This window comes from Physeter macrocephalus, chromosome 2, assembly GCF_002837175.3.
Source record: "Physeter macrocephalus isolate SW-GA chromosome 2, ASM283717v5, whole genome shotgun sequence".
Classification (NCBI taxonomy): domain Eukaryota; kingdom Metazoa; phylum Chordata; class Mammalia; order Artiodactyla; family Physeteridae; genus Physeter; species Physeter macrocephalus.
The window spans coordinates 25347897-25364875 of record NC_041215.1 but is presented as its reverse complement, the minus strand read 5'-3'; the positions used below and the strand labels follow the sequence as shown (position 1 = coordinate 25364875).

General features: G+C 35.3%; 1 protein-coding gene across 1 annotated transcript; it reads right to left on the bottom strand.

Moving 5' to 3' along the window:
* Window positions 1-290: 290 nt before the first annotated feature.
* Window positions 291-16975, bottom strand: LOC129391365 (actin-related protein 3-like; the record flags this gene model as incomplete). Its single annotated transcript, XM_055079131.1, has 5 exons — window positions 291-1188; window positions 3076-3159; window positions 6480-6605; window positions 6813-6905; window positions 16856-16975. Coding segments are annotated over 5 exons (519 nt in total), but the record flags the coding sequence as incomplete, so codon positions are not given.
* Between the last annotated feature and the right edge of the window lie 4 nt (window positions 16976-16979).

Genomic DNA, 16979 nt, shown 5'->3' with positions numbered 1-16979 from the left:
AGATATTTTAAAATGCAATGAAAATTAACTTTCCATGATATGTCAGGGACTGGCACTAAAAATATGTTCAGACTGCAAATGAGTTATACAAATGAAAATATCAAATGGAGATCCAGTTATCAAAATGAAAGCACTCAACATATTAAAAGTTCACAATTATTTGTTTAGAGCACATAAAAAAGTCAGCTTGCTAACCAACTGTTGTGATTTTTAAAGAACTACTGCAGAGGTTTGAAGAAAATAGATTTATTAGTTAACTTATAAAGAGATTAAAGAGCTTGAAACAAGTATTAAAAAGAAATTTGTGCCTTTATTAGAATGGTGTTAGGCTTTAAATATACCAATTTGGGTAATCAAATTATTCATTTTTTAATAAGAAATGACACTGCAGAACTGCAATACTGGTCCAACAGTCTTGTCTTTACTTTTCCTTTAAAGCGAGAAAACAGAATGCGAGTAATCAGAAAGCACTAGCAGGCATCAGTTAATCCAAGATACTAGCTTCTTAGTTCCAAAAGCACTTGCAAAGAAAACCATTGGGGGGCACAGGGTATGGAAGCACTTCCTAATAACTGGAATCCCATGAGTGTGTGTGTATGCCAAGTCTCACAGGCTATTTTTTGTATTTATCCTTTACTTGGTCACTTTTTTTCCCTCAAATACTAGTTTTTCTTTGACTTTTTTTCCTCAAAGTATAAAAAGTATGAAATATAAACAAGCTCTTGCATTGCACACTTCAGAGTGTACAATTCAAGCATTATAGAGCTATCTACATACCGATAAATCCCATCAAATCTTGGATAATTCAATAATATACAAAATAGCAGGGCACAGAAAGAACTAAAACCCACTTCTTTTTGTTACATGCAAGATTCAAATATTCAATCTAAAGAAAAACACTTAATCGTTTTGGCTCTCCTCTACATTCACATGTTGATATACTTATTAAAATATTCCTGTATAATTATGTTTGGTCTTATTATTTCAAGTCAGGTTTACAACCTCAAAACCAGCCATCCTCCAGACAAAACAGGTAATCAGAAAGATTATTTCTTCCCCACCTCCCTAACCCCAATAACTATGAAGCCAATTTTACGACATGACTCCAAACACTGGATTGTGACGACAAATGCTAGGTCCAATTTCTTCATAATCCTTTTTGGTGTGGCATACTTGGTAGAACTCAGGCTGCAAATAAAAGCATATATTTTTGTAAAGGTCAAAAATTTACCACTTTTCCACATGCTTTAAAATAGATTTGTTAAATCTAAAATGTTTATTATTAGTTCATTCATGGTACTTGAACAAAGCTTAGAAATTCTAGCAACCATGACTCAAAATCAGCTTTAAGTCTATAACCAAAACTGAAAAGGAGTCCCTCCATCCCCCTCCTCAGCACCTGTTTGTCCTGGGATTTTGAAATTCTGAGGAATGGAGGGTTGAATCTCAAATGCTCAGACCATTCTGTTGAGGCTTTCCCACATTGTACAGTGAATCAAGAAAAGCAGCAGCATTAATCTAAATTACAGATAAACTACTCCTAGTCATGCTACAAAAACTTCTAGATTAACCTGTTTTCCTCACTCATGGTCTGGTATAGACAGACTGTTCCATGCTCTGTTATCTCATTTCTCGAAAGGCAAAGTTTTTTTTTTCTTTTTTATATCTTTATTGGAGTATAAATGCTTTACAATGGTGTGTTAAGTTTCTGCTGTATAACAAAGTGAATCAGCTATACATATACATATATCCCCATATCCGCTCCCTCTTGCGTCTCCCTCCCATACTCCCTTTCCCACCCCTCTAGGTCATCACGAAGTGTTGAACTGCTCTCTGTGCTATGCGGCTGCTTCCCACTAGCCATCCATTTTACATTTGGTAGTGTGTATATGTGAGTGCCACTCTCTCACTTCATCCCAGCTTACCCTTCCCCCTGTGTCCTCAAGTCTGTTCTCTACTTCTGCATCTTTATTCCTGCTTTGCCACTAGGTTCATCAGTACCATTTTTTTTAGATTCCATATATGTGTGTTAGCATCTGGTTATTTGTTTTTCTCTTTTCTGACTTATTTTGCTCTGTATGACAGACTCTAGGTCCATCCACCTCATTACAAATAACTCAGTTTCGTTCCTTTTTATGGCTGAGTAATATTCCATTGTATATATGTGCCACATCTTCTTTATCCATTCATCTGTCGATGGACACTTAGGTTGCTTCCCTGTCCTGGCTATTGTAAATAGAGCTGCAATGAACATTGTGGTACATGACTCTTTTTGAATTATGGTTTTCTCAGGGTATATGCCCAGTAGTGGATTGCTGGGTCACATGGTAGTTCTATTTTTAGTTTTTTAAGGAACCTCCATACTGTTCTCCATAGTGGCTGTATCAATTTACATTCCCACCAGCAGTGCAGGAGGGTTCTCAAAGGGCAAAGTTACATACTCAACTAGGTTATACGTCACAATTGAAAGACAATTCATATTAAGGAAGAAAATAACTTTCACCTCTTATTTTTAAATGGTTTTCAATCCAAGGTTGTATAGTTTTCAATAATTCAGATAAAAGTTCTTACATTTTATTTAAAACTCTGTGCACTACAGGATAAAGCACCATTATTTAGTAGGCTAACAATGTTAAAATATCTTTTAAAGGGGTTTTAAGATGTTTTGTCTGGGGAGAGGGATCTTAGTAATTCCCTTTATTCAGTTTAGAACATCATACTTCCTATGTGATGAAACATAACTCTTAATGCTTTTAAATATTTGCACAGAAAAAATGACCTTCTGATATCTGTATTACCACAGGGTTAAAAGATCTTTCCCTACAGATAAATTTTAAAACTTTAAAGGCTCACTCTAAAAAAACAAACAAACAAAAAACAAAAACAAAACAAAACAAAATCCAAATGAATTCCACTTTTTAAAATACTGTGTACATTTCTATTCAATAACTTCCCTGTACAATATTATATAAAAATTTAAGAAATTCCTCTTGTTCTTTTAAATTGTATAAGTACTGATAAATTCTTTTATCTTAAAAAAAAATCAAATTTTAAAGTAAGCTTCATCTCACTTACTGTGGAAGCCAGCATGGATCCTCCAAACCAAACTGCATATCGCTGCATGTGGTGTGTAATGACTTGTACATCAATAGGTTTTGGCTATAAAAGACATAGTAAGATCAGTTCAATGGTAAATTCATACAACAATTTCTGTATCATCTAACCTTAGATGTACATACTCAAAAATAAATAAATAAAACTTTAAAAGATGCGGGGGGCGGGGTACACACGGCAAAACAGAATACAACAAAAACAAATTAAGCTAATTTGATTATTTTTTAAAAAACATAACCACACTGAAGTGAGGGAAAAGAACTAACCCAGGTAACCTGTGAACATAATATTATGGCTATACCCTCAGGCTTAAGATAAAAACTAAGCAAACACTGAACTCAAGTTAGTGGGTCTATTTCTCACAGTGGTATGGATTAATAATTCTGAAACTACTATATATGTATTCCAGGATTGAGCACAAACAAATGTATTATAGAAAATAGAAGCCAGGTTTCTTACTGTCAGGGAAGAACATTATAAATATGGGAAGGTAGAAGGCTAGAATGAACCTTATGGTGTTCTGGAACTTGCATTATCAGTATGAATCCATAGTTTTTAATTTATATAAATAGAGCCAACTAGATATAGATGGATACTCACACACATCCTAGCTCTGACTGCCAACAAGGCCTAGAAGCAGTGACCCCTCAGTAGCAATGAATATACCTAGTGTCCAAATCTTGGTTTCGTTTTTTTTTTAAATTGAAGTATAGTTGATTTACAATATTGTGTTAGTTTCAGGTGTACAGCAAAGTGATTCATATATATTTTTTTTTCAGATTATTTTCCATTAGAGATTATAAGATATTGAATATAGTTCCCCATGCTATACAGTAAATCCTTTTTGCTTATCTATTTTATGTATAGCATAAAACTTTGTTTCTTAATAGCATTCTCCACTAAAAGGAACAAGGGTGCATTGAAACAAAATGGCTGATTACAAGACTGGAGAAGAGAAAGTACAAGATGAACCTGCAATATCTTGCTGTTCCAAAAAGTAAGGAAGTACCTGAAGAATACTGGGGCCACAACAAAAGGAATAAAAACCACCTCTGAATGATTCCTACTGGCCAAATCTGAGAAAATTTGAGCATCAAAATTAATAATAGTATATGATATGTTGATATTATATCACAATGATATTAATGATACAGCCTACAGAATAACTGATAAATCAGGAGTTCATAGATATTAATGAATGAATGAACGAGGTGGAAGGAAATACTCTTCCTTACAGTAAAATGAGACTATAAAACATAGAAGAAATGACAGAATTTGCAAAATACCATTTGGCCCCTACCACAGTAATAACTATTTTAGGAAAGAAAAATGGATATTAAAACCAGTGGGTGAGAGTTTGATGAAAATCAGGATAGTTACATAGTCTGAAAGTACCTCCCCATAAGAGTCTTATTAAATATAAAGGAAAAAATAACTTTATAATAGAGGAACCTGACAGACACTTAACCAGGTGATCAAAGTTAGCATATGGGACAAATCATATCATGTGTCTAGTGATACAATGCGCTAAAAAGAATACAACATCACTTCTGCGGTGTTACTGCCAAAAATGCAAAATCTGAACCTAATCATAACGAAACATCAGACAACCCCAAACTGAGAAAGATTCTGCAAAATAAGTTGCCTGTACTCTTCAAAAATATTAAGGTTATAAAAGATAAAAAACACAAGTACTTTTTCCAGATTAAAGGGAAATGATACCTAATTCAAACATGTGATCCTGGATTGAATCCTAGACCAGGAAAAAAAAAAAATGTATTTTTTTCCTTTTGCTATAAAGAACAATAATGGGAGAAATTTGAATCAGATTATAACTAGATAAAATATTGTGTATCAAGGTTAATTTTGTTGATAACTATAATGGTCTATTTTTAGGAAATATACACTAGAATATTTAGGGGTAATGGGCAATCATATCTGCAACTCATTCTCAAATACTTCAGAAAAAGGTATATGTGTGTATTTGCATATAGACATATATTTATAAAAACAGAATAATAAAACTAGTATAAAATGCTAAAATTTGGGGAATCTAGGAGAACAATGTATAGGAATCTTCTACTAGATTTTGCCAAGTTTTTTAAAGCATGAAATTATGTCAAAATAAAAAATTTTAAAACTTACATGTCATAAAAAGATCTGGCTTTTTTTGTTTAAAAAAAAGCTGTTTGGCTGCCATTTAAAATTGGATTGACAAGAAATAAAGCCAGATTTAAATACAAATACATAAAGATGTTATGAAGATCTATAAAAATGACTACTGAGTAAAATAAAAGGGAAGGAGGCGGAGTACTCTAGTATACAGGTTTTTCCTGTATAATTAGATATGTCAGCATAGTGCTGACATCACTGAGGGAAAAAATCTCTCATTTCTTATTTAGAAATATACAAGAAGCTTAAAAATATTTTAAACATTTTTACTTTACTGAAATATTGTTTTCAAAAACAGCATTTCTTTTTTCATTTCATGTATCTGTAATGAGTCATTACAAACTAAACAACTACTTTTTACTGTACTCCAAGGGATAAGTTTAAGATAATCCAAATTTAGGGGCTGAAAACAGTCAGCTGTCATGCAATTTCTCAACAAGCAGCAATACAAGAGTGTTGTAGTTTACTTTTAAGTAATTTTGAGTCACTGCGGTAGTCTCAGATGGAGCCCTCATTCTTGGTAGTTTTCCAAGTTGAAAAAAATGTGTTTTACTTAGCAACATATCCTCTGAATCAATGTTTTGCTTCAATATCCCACATTTAACAAAAATGAAACAAAATTTACTGAAAATTTGTCTTATAAATACATAAAGCAGTCATCTGAGAATTTAAGGCTAATTCTGACCTTTTGCCAGCAAGCCCAAAATTACAGGACACGTAATAGAAAGGTTGTTTTGCTGAACCACCAATTTGATTTCACACCATGAGGCTATGGGAGAGGCTAGAGGCTAGAGTCTGTGAAAGCAGGCTTGACCACACAACAGTCCTCTCTCTCAACTCTGCTTTGCTGTCCTGCTGTAAAAGGCATTTAAAATTTTGTGGACCCATAAAGAATATCGCTGGAATATGCAAGGAATCTATTAAATATAAATTATCTGTTTGAGACAGATATCAAAAAAATCTCTCTCATGGCTATAACCAAGAATATTTTCCAGAAATGTAGGTAATATCCTAGAGGAATGGAATGACCGAGAATATCATGAATATGAATCTATAAAATTAACCACTTTCCATTAGAATACCTCAGGTTCCTCTTACTTTTCTAAATAAAAGAAAGTTGGCAGACATTTTGCATTCCCAATATAATAATCAAGGCACCCTCAACCTCCCCACCAATAACTGAGAAAACCAACCTTCAATCTACCACCACTCAATTCCTCACTTAATTTCAGCCTGGCATCTACAGTTCTTTTCAAATCTCTTTGCAAGCGACGTCCGAAGTCCCTGAACATGGTTGAACCTCCAGAGAGGACAATATTCTGTATTAGTGGACAAAATAAATAAATAAATACAACTTTTATGTAAGAGAAAGAAGAAAAAGTTTAAAGATACAAGAAACGGTACTAAAATCCTATTGTACCCCTTTGAAGAGAGGTGTTTTTAAATTTACGTTCACCAACAGAGAGAAAACAAAGAAGTTTTTAAAAAGTATGACCTAGAATAACAATTTTGCTGTAAATACTGACCTTGTAGAGAGGACGTCTGACATCAATAGGACAATTCTGAATTACTTCATCTACAACTTCTGAGATAGGCTGAGTAAAGTCTGGATTAGCAAACTGAAAAGTAAATTGGACATATGACAGAGATTAGACCACTACTGACTTAAATATCACAATAAAAGATTAAGAAAGTTTTCAGTTCAAAAATAAAAGGACTTCTGGGCTTCCCTGGTGGCGCAGTGGTTGGGAGTCCGCCTGCTGATGCAGGGGGCACGGGTTCGTGGCCCAGTGCAGGAGGATCCCACATGCCGCGGAGCGGCTGGGCCCGTGAGCCATGGCCGCTGGGCCTGCGCGTCCAGAACCTGTGCTCCGTGGCGGGAGAGGCCGGCGTACCGCAAAAAAATAAAATAAAATAAAAGGACTTCTAAAAACCACAAATTCTGGTCTCTGATTCAAATTAAAGACACTGAAATCAGAGATTTCAGAAGAAATCAAATTAAAATAATGATCATATATACCATTTCATAACCACCAGAATAGCAAAAATGTAAAGCCAAACATATACTATGAGCTGGCAAAAATCTGTGCAACACTTTACAATGCTGATGAGAATATACATTGATATAAACACTCTGGAGAACAATCTGGCAACATCTAATAAAATTTAAAATGTACCACTAACTCCACTTCTTATAACAAACCCCAAAGAAACTCCCACACATGTGCTATTACATAAAGGCATAAAATTATAGCAGCTTTGCTTCTAAGAGTAAAAACAACCCAGAAGTCCACCAGCAGGGTATGAAATAAATAAAATGCTGTGCCGTCAATCATCATTATTCATGGATTTGGTTATCTGCAAATTTGCCTACTCGCTAAAGTTATTTGTAACCCTGAAATCAGTATCTGCGGTGCTTTCACATGGACATGCGCATGTGCAGAGCTGCAAAAACTGGAGCTGACTGACATTCACATTCACAGCTCAGGTGGAACAAGGCAATGCTCTGCCTTCTTGTTTCAGCTTTTATACTACAAATAAGTGTCCTTTTCATGATGTCTCAGTGCCACAGTCTTCCCATTTTTGTCAGTGATTTTGCTGTTTAAAATGACCCCCAAGGATAGTGTGAAGTACTGTCTGCTGCTCCTAAAGCACAAGAAGGCCGTGATGTGCCTTATGGAGAAAATACAGTTAGGTAAGTTTCATTTAGGCACGAATTATAGTGCTGTTGACCCTGAGGCTCAATGTTAATAAATCAATAATATCTATTTTAAAATGTGTCTTTAAACAGAAACACACATAAAACAAGGTTATGTGTTTCAGTGACAAAAATGTTGTAGCCTGAGCCTCACAGGAACCTAACTCCACGTTTCCCTTAGGAGCAGTGGCTCAGCATTCACTAATTCAGTGTTTACAGCAACTTTATATAACATCTACTGTGAATAACAAGAATGAACTGTATTATTCACAGGATGATATACTCATAGTCAAAATAAACAATTTCCAAATAGTGACACTCGTTTTTTGAAACTTGAATGATTCCATATATGCAAATTTTTTTAAATAATTTTTTTATGGATACATGTACATTTAAAAACATAGACTGGAAACACACTAAATTCATGACTGTGATTACCTCAGGAGGAAAAAAGGATGAAAAGGAAGTAGAGAAAGGAAAGGGTCTGAGGAAGGTATTCTTTCCGTAGTTAATTTCGTTTAAAAAATATATTAAAAATGTTAAAATATTAGTTATGTATTTGGGGTGGTTAAGTACATGTGCATTATACAATACACTTTTCTGAATATTTTTTTAACAGACTGGTTAGATGGGTAGGCTTGAGATGGAAAGTTGTTTGACAATTTAAACTATTACAGAAATGGAATGAGATTAAAGATAATAAATAATTTTAAATTTAATTTTTATATATAACAAAGAGGTCTGATACAAGGAGAAACAATATTAGGGAAAGCTTTCTTTTTACCCATCATTTATTTTTATATGCATGCCTATAGCCCTCCTAAATCAGGCTGTATATTTCCTGAGAGGAACCACAAAAAAGAAAAACATAAAGTTTTCAAATGCTGGATCTCAGAATTAAACTTGTATTCTGAAACAAAGATCTCATTTTACCAAAAATTTTCAAAAATATGTGTAAGTTGCCATGTCATTAAAATTGGAAAGGAAATGCTAGAAGGGATTTTTCCTAGATTAAAATAAAAGGTCAGAATCTAGCTCTAATTTGTCAAAAATAAATAGATGTACTTTATTAAAATGAATACAATTTAAAATATTGCCTAGAAAATGAGGTGCCAACAACCTCTCTTGGCCTCTCATTTTTGGAATTAGGTTGTCCTAATGGGAGAGACAACATTCCTTTGTTCATTAAACTGATTCCATAACTTGACTGATCATTATCAGGCGTGTGTCAATCTTTTACAATTTTTAAAATTAGTTTTAAGTTATTTAGAGGGTGCGCACACAATGGAGAGATTTAATGTTACCTGAGTAATGAAGCATAATGACAGAAAATATTTTAATTTACATAAAGTAAAATACCACTAACAAAGGTTCTACTGACCTCTGCTACCACAGTAAGAGAAAAGAAACTGGCAGTCAAAATCTAATTTTCTGACACATGCTGATGAGTGTAAGAAACCCTAACAGGGATATACAGTGGGTCTAAAAATGTGGCTCATACTGAGTCTCAAGAACCCAACCTACAGACTAGGGAATGTTTTATCTGTCAGAGGTGCTCTGTATTGTACTCTGTGGAAAAATGGGAGAATACAGCTCAACTTGGCTGCCTTCCTATGCCATTTATAGACAAGCTCAGGTCACAGGCAGGGAATGGCTTAGCTGATGGGTAACTGGAGCGAGCAGAACTGGAATCCTGAAAATGTTATCGTATCAACTTGTTGATATAAAACTTTCAAATTCTCTGCGTGGTTCTTTGTTGGCCATTTCTTCAGTATTTACCTAAAACAATAATATACACACACACACATACACATGAGATTAACCTTCCTGTAATTATTTTTCTACCTTTAAGACAGTTTGTCTGTTATACCATGAGCAAGCAAAAGGCAGGGATAGGGTCATTCATTCCTGTGCTATGTATCTGTATGCCCTTCTCACAGTAATTTTTAATCAGGAATATACAAAAGAAAATATTTACAAACCTTTAAGCATTCCCATACCCTGGGATCTACCCACAGAAATTCTGATTTAGAAAGAAATGGAGTCTGATTTGAACATATCTTTTGAAAAAGCTCACGACTACTGTGCTGCAGAGCCCCAGGTGCGAACGAGTAGAATAATATACAGTAAAGAAGCAAGCAATGAATAGTTCTTAAATAAATTTAGGAAAAAAGAAAAAATTAACAATAAAGTGTTGGAGATTTATTCGATACTTTAATACTAATAGGCTCAACCTAGGGTCCCTATTAATATCTTTAGGCCTTTTCTTTCACTTTCAGCAAAAGGATTAGTCTTGCCTAACTGCTCCTTGATCAGGTCTTAGTATTACTGCAAGTAGCTATCAAGGAAGAAATATCTTTTTTCTCTTCTGAAAAATTTATCGGGAATGTACCCAACTAAAGCACAGCAGCCCAAAGAGGTTTGTCAAAAAAATTTTAATTTCCTTTTTTAAAAAAAAATGAAGTGCTAAACCCATTCCTTCTAAAAACAGTTCTTTCTACTATTTATGATAAATTTAGCAGTTCAATAATAAATATCCCCTTATTCTTTCACACATTTTATCTTCAGTGTTCAATCAAGCTCAAATGCCCACACTTTCATCTAACCAAAACAAAACAAAAAAAACCTGAGCAAATCCTTCAAATGACAGAAATATCTAAAATTACAGAAGAATCTTAAAATTAACTTGGGAAGTGACACAGTTCATACGATACAAAAAAACAGGTCTATTCTTGGAAAACGCGGTGAACTGAACACACACCTATCTAACCTTGCTCTTTCTCTATTAAAAGCACCAACACAGAGAATTTTTTAAGGCATAATCCCCAAAGTATGGAGGGAACAGAACAGGAAGAAACAGCAACAAAATGTGGTAAAACAGAATCTGAAAAGCAGACGGTTAAGACCATGCACTCCCGCTAAAACACTTAATAAGTCATCAATAGGAAAAGCCACGAATCCCCAAAGAACTAGTTGTATCTGTCAGCGCTGAAATTTAGTTAGAAGGAGGGCAGGGAGGAAGACTGGCAGAAAGTCTCTCTGAGGAGCAGTTAAAGCCCCAGATCCCCTCCAAAGAAGTCTATCAAATGCCTCCTCATCATCCAGGGAGAAAACTGGTGAACCTATACTCTAAAGGGAATAAAGCAGAGTGCCAGGACTCTTTACACACCACTGAAAGAAATGAAAGCAGCAGGATTTTAAGTGAAGGTATTCATGCAGCCTACTGCTAACACATAAATACCAACCCTCTTCCTCAATTTGGCTGCCAACCTTTACTCTCTAGGCAGGAGTCTTCTCTGGGAACTGGATTACCCGAAATGATCTGAAGAACCACACATAGGGCTATCCTCCAAAGAAAAAGCCATAGTCAACAAAGTCCTATACTCACAAAGCTTAGATTTCCAACAGGCTGAGCATCCCCCTCCTAAATAAGTGATCCCCTAGAGTCTCTAGCATGTAAAATATAGGAACCAAAACAAAGAGAAAGGCAACCTGGAAGAAAGCAGGAAGAAGAAAACTTAAAAAAACCCCAACAACCTCTGACTAGTATCCTCAGAGAGCCAAAAGATATGCAGCCATGAAACAAGTACATGGTAGCATAAAAAAGGAGTATCAAAAGCAGAGGTAGGGGAAGTTCTTGAAAATTAAGTATGTTACCAGAAATAAAAAATTCAATAGAGGTTCAGAAGGCAAAGTTGGAGAAATCATCTAGAGATCAGAACAAAAGCACAAAGAGCAACTAGAAGAGAAAAACAGCACAGCAGAATGCTAAGGAACAAAGCGAAGATCTACAAGTATCTATCTGGAGAGGGGAAAAAAAGGTCCTATACAAGGTTTAGAAATCAGAGCAGTTTTTCACTTCAAGTTATAATGGAAAGCAATCAAGCAGTAGCTTCAAAATGCTGAAGGAAAATAATTTCCAATCTAGAATTCTACACCCAAACTACCAAACAAGTGTGAAGATAAAATGAATACATTTTCAGACATGCAAGGTCTTAAAGTTTTCATTTTCCATGTACCGTTTTTATCAGGAACTCTATTGGCAGATGATCTCCACCAAAATAAAGAAGTGGACAGTAAGAAAGGGAAAGACACAGGACAGAGCAAAGAGGGATCTAACTCTAACACAAGAGAGAGGCAAAGGGAATCCCCAGAATGACGGTGAACTCTCTATCAGGTGTAGAAGGAAACAAGTTCAGACTGGGACATAGCAGATGCTCTGGAAAATTAAACTGATGAAAAACCCCTATGCATCTGAGTATGCTGAGAAGACAGATTCAAAGTGAATTAATGACAGTGATTTTAAAACTAAGTGGACAACTTATTAATGACTCTGTGGGAAAACAAAACACTAGACAGGAAAATATTTCATGGTAAACTACATGGCTCACATCTAAATAAAATTTGTGTTCACCAACATATAAGCACTGGATTTTTACCTAACTGAAATTACAATCTAACTATTGGGACAAAAGATTATGAAAAGGTACTGTTTGTGGTGGAGACAAAGGGAGGAAAAAAAAGGCAATCCTCCTCTTCCATAGCTAGAAGTTGATAGAAAAATGTCTAAAACTGAAAATACTTGAAGTTGCAATATAACCAAAGCTATTTGCAGCTATGGATGCAATCACCAAAACAATCAACTAATAAGAGTATACCTCTAGAAAAAAATTGGAGAAATATATACAGGGCACTCCTACTTTTTGCTAGAATTTAAACAACTAGAACTTTTAAACAATGTGTGTATACATAACTAATTTTTTTTTAAACCTTAAAAAAGAGAAAAGAAAACAGATTTCTCATAGAAGAAATTTCAAAGAGAAAAAAGCTATGGAGACGAAAAGATGTTTCAAAGTTTTAAAAAACAATGAAGAAAACTTTGTATATCAAACAATAAAATTACTTAAATTAATAAAAAAAATTATATATGAAACTTTAAACAGCAAGATATATTTTCATCCAGACAACTATCCCTTTTCTAAGCAATATGACACAACCAAAACACATTTTATTTACATATCTAATGTTTCAAGGTTTTTAAGACAGTCAAGATGTTAGCTAAAGATATCTGTAAAGAGTATTTCACTCAAACGCTTCTTCTTTTGAAATCCAGGGTATCTCCTATCTTCCATGCTATTATCTATCTTGTGGATCCTATTCATCTAAGACTCTGGTTCAGAATCTTCCATAATACTCTAATTCCTGTCCTCAACTTAGGGTTTTAACATCTCTCTCCAACATTTCAACTTCAAAACAACTGATGTTCCTTAACTCAAGTGACCTTTAATCCACTTCTACTTCAGCCACTCACATATACATGGCCCCACTGGAAAATCTGCCCTGATTTCCAGCTACATGTGGTTCTTTCTCTCCATCCTCTGGAATCCCCAATACAACGACAGAGGGAAAGTACAAGGAAACTTAAATGCTCAAGGATGAAAAAAGGAGGTAAGGAAACAATAAAATAATCCAACCCTGTCTGGAAGACAGAAAAGGGACTTTACATCCTAAGTGTTTCCAGAGCGCCCTGTAGCACCTTCAAAATTCCCAGAAATTGAAGGTATAAGAAACTACATAAGGAAAGAAATTATTATAGAGAACCAACAAGGACCTACTATATAGCACAGGCAACTACTCAATATTTTGTAATAACCTATAAGGGAAAAGAATCTGAAAAAAGAATATATATATACATATATATATAAATAATTGAATCACTGTGCTGTACACTTGAAACTAACATGATATTATAAATCAACTATACTTCAATTAAAAAAAAATACTAGGTGGAAAATAAAGAAAGAAATTGTTAAAATTATCTACATGGAATAGTGACACCCCCAGGTTCCTTTCCAGACCTGGTATAACCAGGTAGTTAACTACAGTGTCCATGAATAAATGAAAGAAAGAATATACGAACAAACAAAATGACACAAATGAAGAAATAAGCCAAAAATTTAGGAGAAACTAAATTTTAAGAGAAAAAAATCACATTACATTACTGCCTCAAAAACAAAGAACATTTATAGGTATAATATTATAAATAATGTCATACTACTGATTTAACATAACAGCCAATAACATAACATAATAGACAGGCTAAGAAAAAAAGAGGTTCTAGAAACAAAATCAACTAAAAGGAGGTTAGCAGATAAACTACTTACATTGATATATCAAGAAACAGCAGTATAAGCACTTATTTTGAGATCTGGAAGTAATTACCAAGAGTAATGGCTAAGTAAGAGCTAGCGGCTGCTCGGCAAATCACTGTCAGGGCTATCTGACTTTTAAAACCATGCGCACGTGCCCTTTTTAATCTAAAGAGCCGCAAAAAAAATGTGCCGGCTAAAATCTGAAAACCCCTGCATACCTGCCTGACAGCGGCGCCCTATCCTTCTGGGGCTCACTCCTTTGCTCCCCACTTCCAACTATATGCCAATTCATCATGACCTCCAATCCTCACCGGTATCCCTCACTACCTCTAAGTAATTCAGCCTTCCGGATTCCCTCTCTTCTCTGGGCTGCACCACTTTAACCTCTGCCTTGGCAAAGCCCTTTGCTCCTTTCCCAAAACTGCCTGGTGGGGTGGGGCGCGGGGCGGGGACGACACCATTCTACGGATACAAGTTCTGAGTATCTAATTTCAGTGGTGCCCCACGACTCATAATACAGTCACCTTCTCAATTCTCCTCAAGAGTGATTCCAAGTCACTATTCTCTCCCAGCCCTCAACCTTCTGTCTGGTCCCTTCTCCAACACAACAGCTTGATTCCAGTTCATGAAACATAATTAAAGCTATGAACTATGATGATAAACTTCTTCAGCTATCTGCCTGCTCCTCTAACCCCTTCCAGCTCCACATTTTCCTGCACCCATACTTAACCCCTTACCTCTGTCCCTGGAGTAACCCCTCTTAAAAATAAAACTGACCTCAGCCTTCTTACAACTGACTTCTTACCAGTTCCCTGTAGCCACTAAGCTTTTCTTTTACAGCCACCTCTCACGATGCCCACGATGACAATTCCCTGAGCTTTACCTCTCACTGATGTGACACACTGCCTCTATCACACCATTCCATTGAAATTGCTCCTCTAGGATCACCACTAATCTGGATGCTAAAAACCCATGGGTATTTCTCAGATTTCCTCTATCACCTCACTGTAGCAACTGGCACTATTTAACCTCCTCCCTCCCTGAAACATGCACTTCTCTCAATGTCAGCAGCACAATCCCTTGGCTTGTCTCCTTCCTTTCTGTATTTTTCAGTATCCTCTGCAGGCTCCTCTTACTCTGCCTGTCTGTAAAGTGTTAGTGTGCACTCAGGCCCCACCCTTCCCGCTCCACATTCTCTGCCTGGCCATTTGCACCACATATGGTGATGACTTGACCTCTATCCTCACTCCAGGACACATGCCCCAGTTCAAAACCCTTAGAACCCAAGTGTTCATTTTCAAACTTTTTAAAAGATGCATAGTAAACTCACCTCTTTCTACCTTATCTATCTTCTCCTTCCATTTTCCTAGCTTCAGTGATGGCAAAACATTGGGTTGCTCAAGTTACAAACCTGGGAATCATCACAGATTCTTCATATTCTTACTCCCCTCACATCTAAGCAATCGGTAAATCATGTCAATTCTATTCTTTCTCTCACCTCCTTTCTCATTCTCATTGACCTACTGACTTTTTTTTTCATCTGGGAAACTGCAATAAACTCACCTGTTTCCAACACAATTCATTCTGTTCCTATCTATCCAACCCAGTGCAACCAGTGACCTTTCCCACACCATACATAAATCTGTGTCATTTCCATGCTGAACATTTCTGCACAAGCACAGAATCAAGTAAACTCCTTTGCACAGCATTTTAGTCCCTCACTAACACCTACCTGGACCCATCTCCTACCACTCTCTTCCTTTATACTTTATTATCTAGCTCTCTTACACCCCAGACCTCTACCCAGCTTTTATATATATATATATATATATATATATATATATATATAGTTCTCTGCCAGAAATGTACCCCCCTAACATACCTGCCTGAGAAATACCCATTCAACCTTTCTCAGTTCAACTGTTATCTCCTCTAAGAAGTTTCCCTGATTCTCCCGAGCAGACTTAGATGTTCTTTCTTTCCATGCCCTCACCAGATACCTGCATTCATTAAGCAACTATACCATTTTTTAGATATTCATCTCATTCTTTCAGCTTGATTAGAGCAAGATAAATAATTTTTCATCTTAAATACACAATGCTTAAACTGAGATCATGAAAACTGTATTCACTTACCACTTGCTGACTGAGTAAACAATACTAAACAAACTATTCTTACTGCTGAATAAGCAGAATAGGCATTTAATGTTACTAATTCTAATACAAGAAGTTCTTATACTAACTTACTAGAGGAATTTTTCATTATTAAAAGCACCTATTTCATTAATTTAATATAGCCTATATGTTGCTAACACTTCATAAAGAGAGAAGACTATTTTGCTAATAGTTAAATATTTTGTTATGATGGTCAACTGAGGGTTCTTTGTATAATGGTTATTTTATATGGGAGGAGGAGGAGAGAGTTCTAGAACATCTCCTAAAAGATTTTATTTAAATGACCATGAATTTAAGGGCTCCCCACCCTCCATGACCCCAAGTAAGCCACAAATATTAGACAAAAGTTTCATTTTTCTAAATGTATGAAATATAGTAACTGTTTACCCAGTTTTAACACAAAGGCAATTTTTTTCTTGAAAAATATGACTCACTATAGTGTTTTAGTATACAAAAGAAAGTTCCTGAGATTAACTCCTCTGATATAGTTGACTGATATTTTCTGCTGAATATTTCAAAACAATTTCATCTAAAAAAAAACTTACCTCTGGATGAAAAAATATTTCAGGTCCCAAGAATCTCTCATATCCAACATCAATGGAAAATTCTTTCTTTGAGATAGCATTGATTCCAGTATACTGTTTAATCCACTTTGATCCATCTGTATCA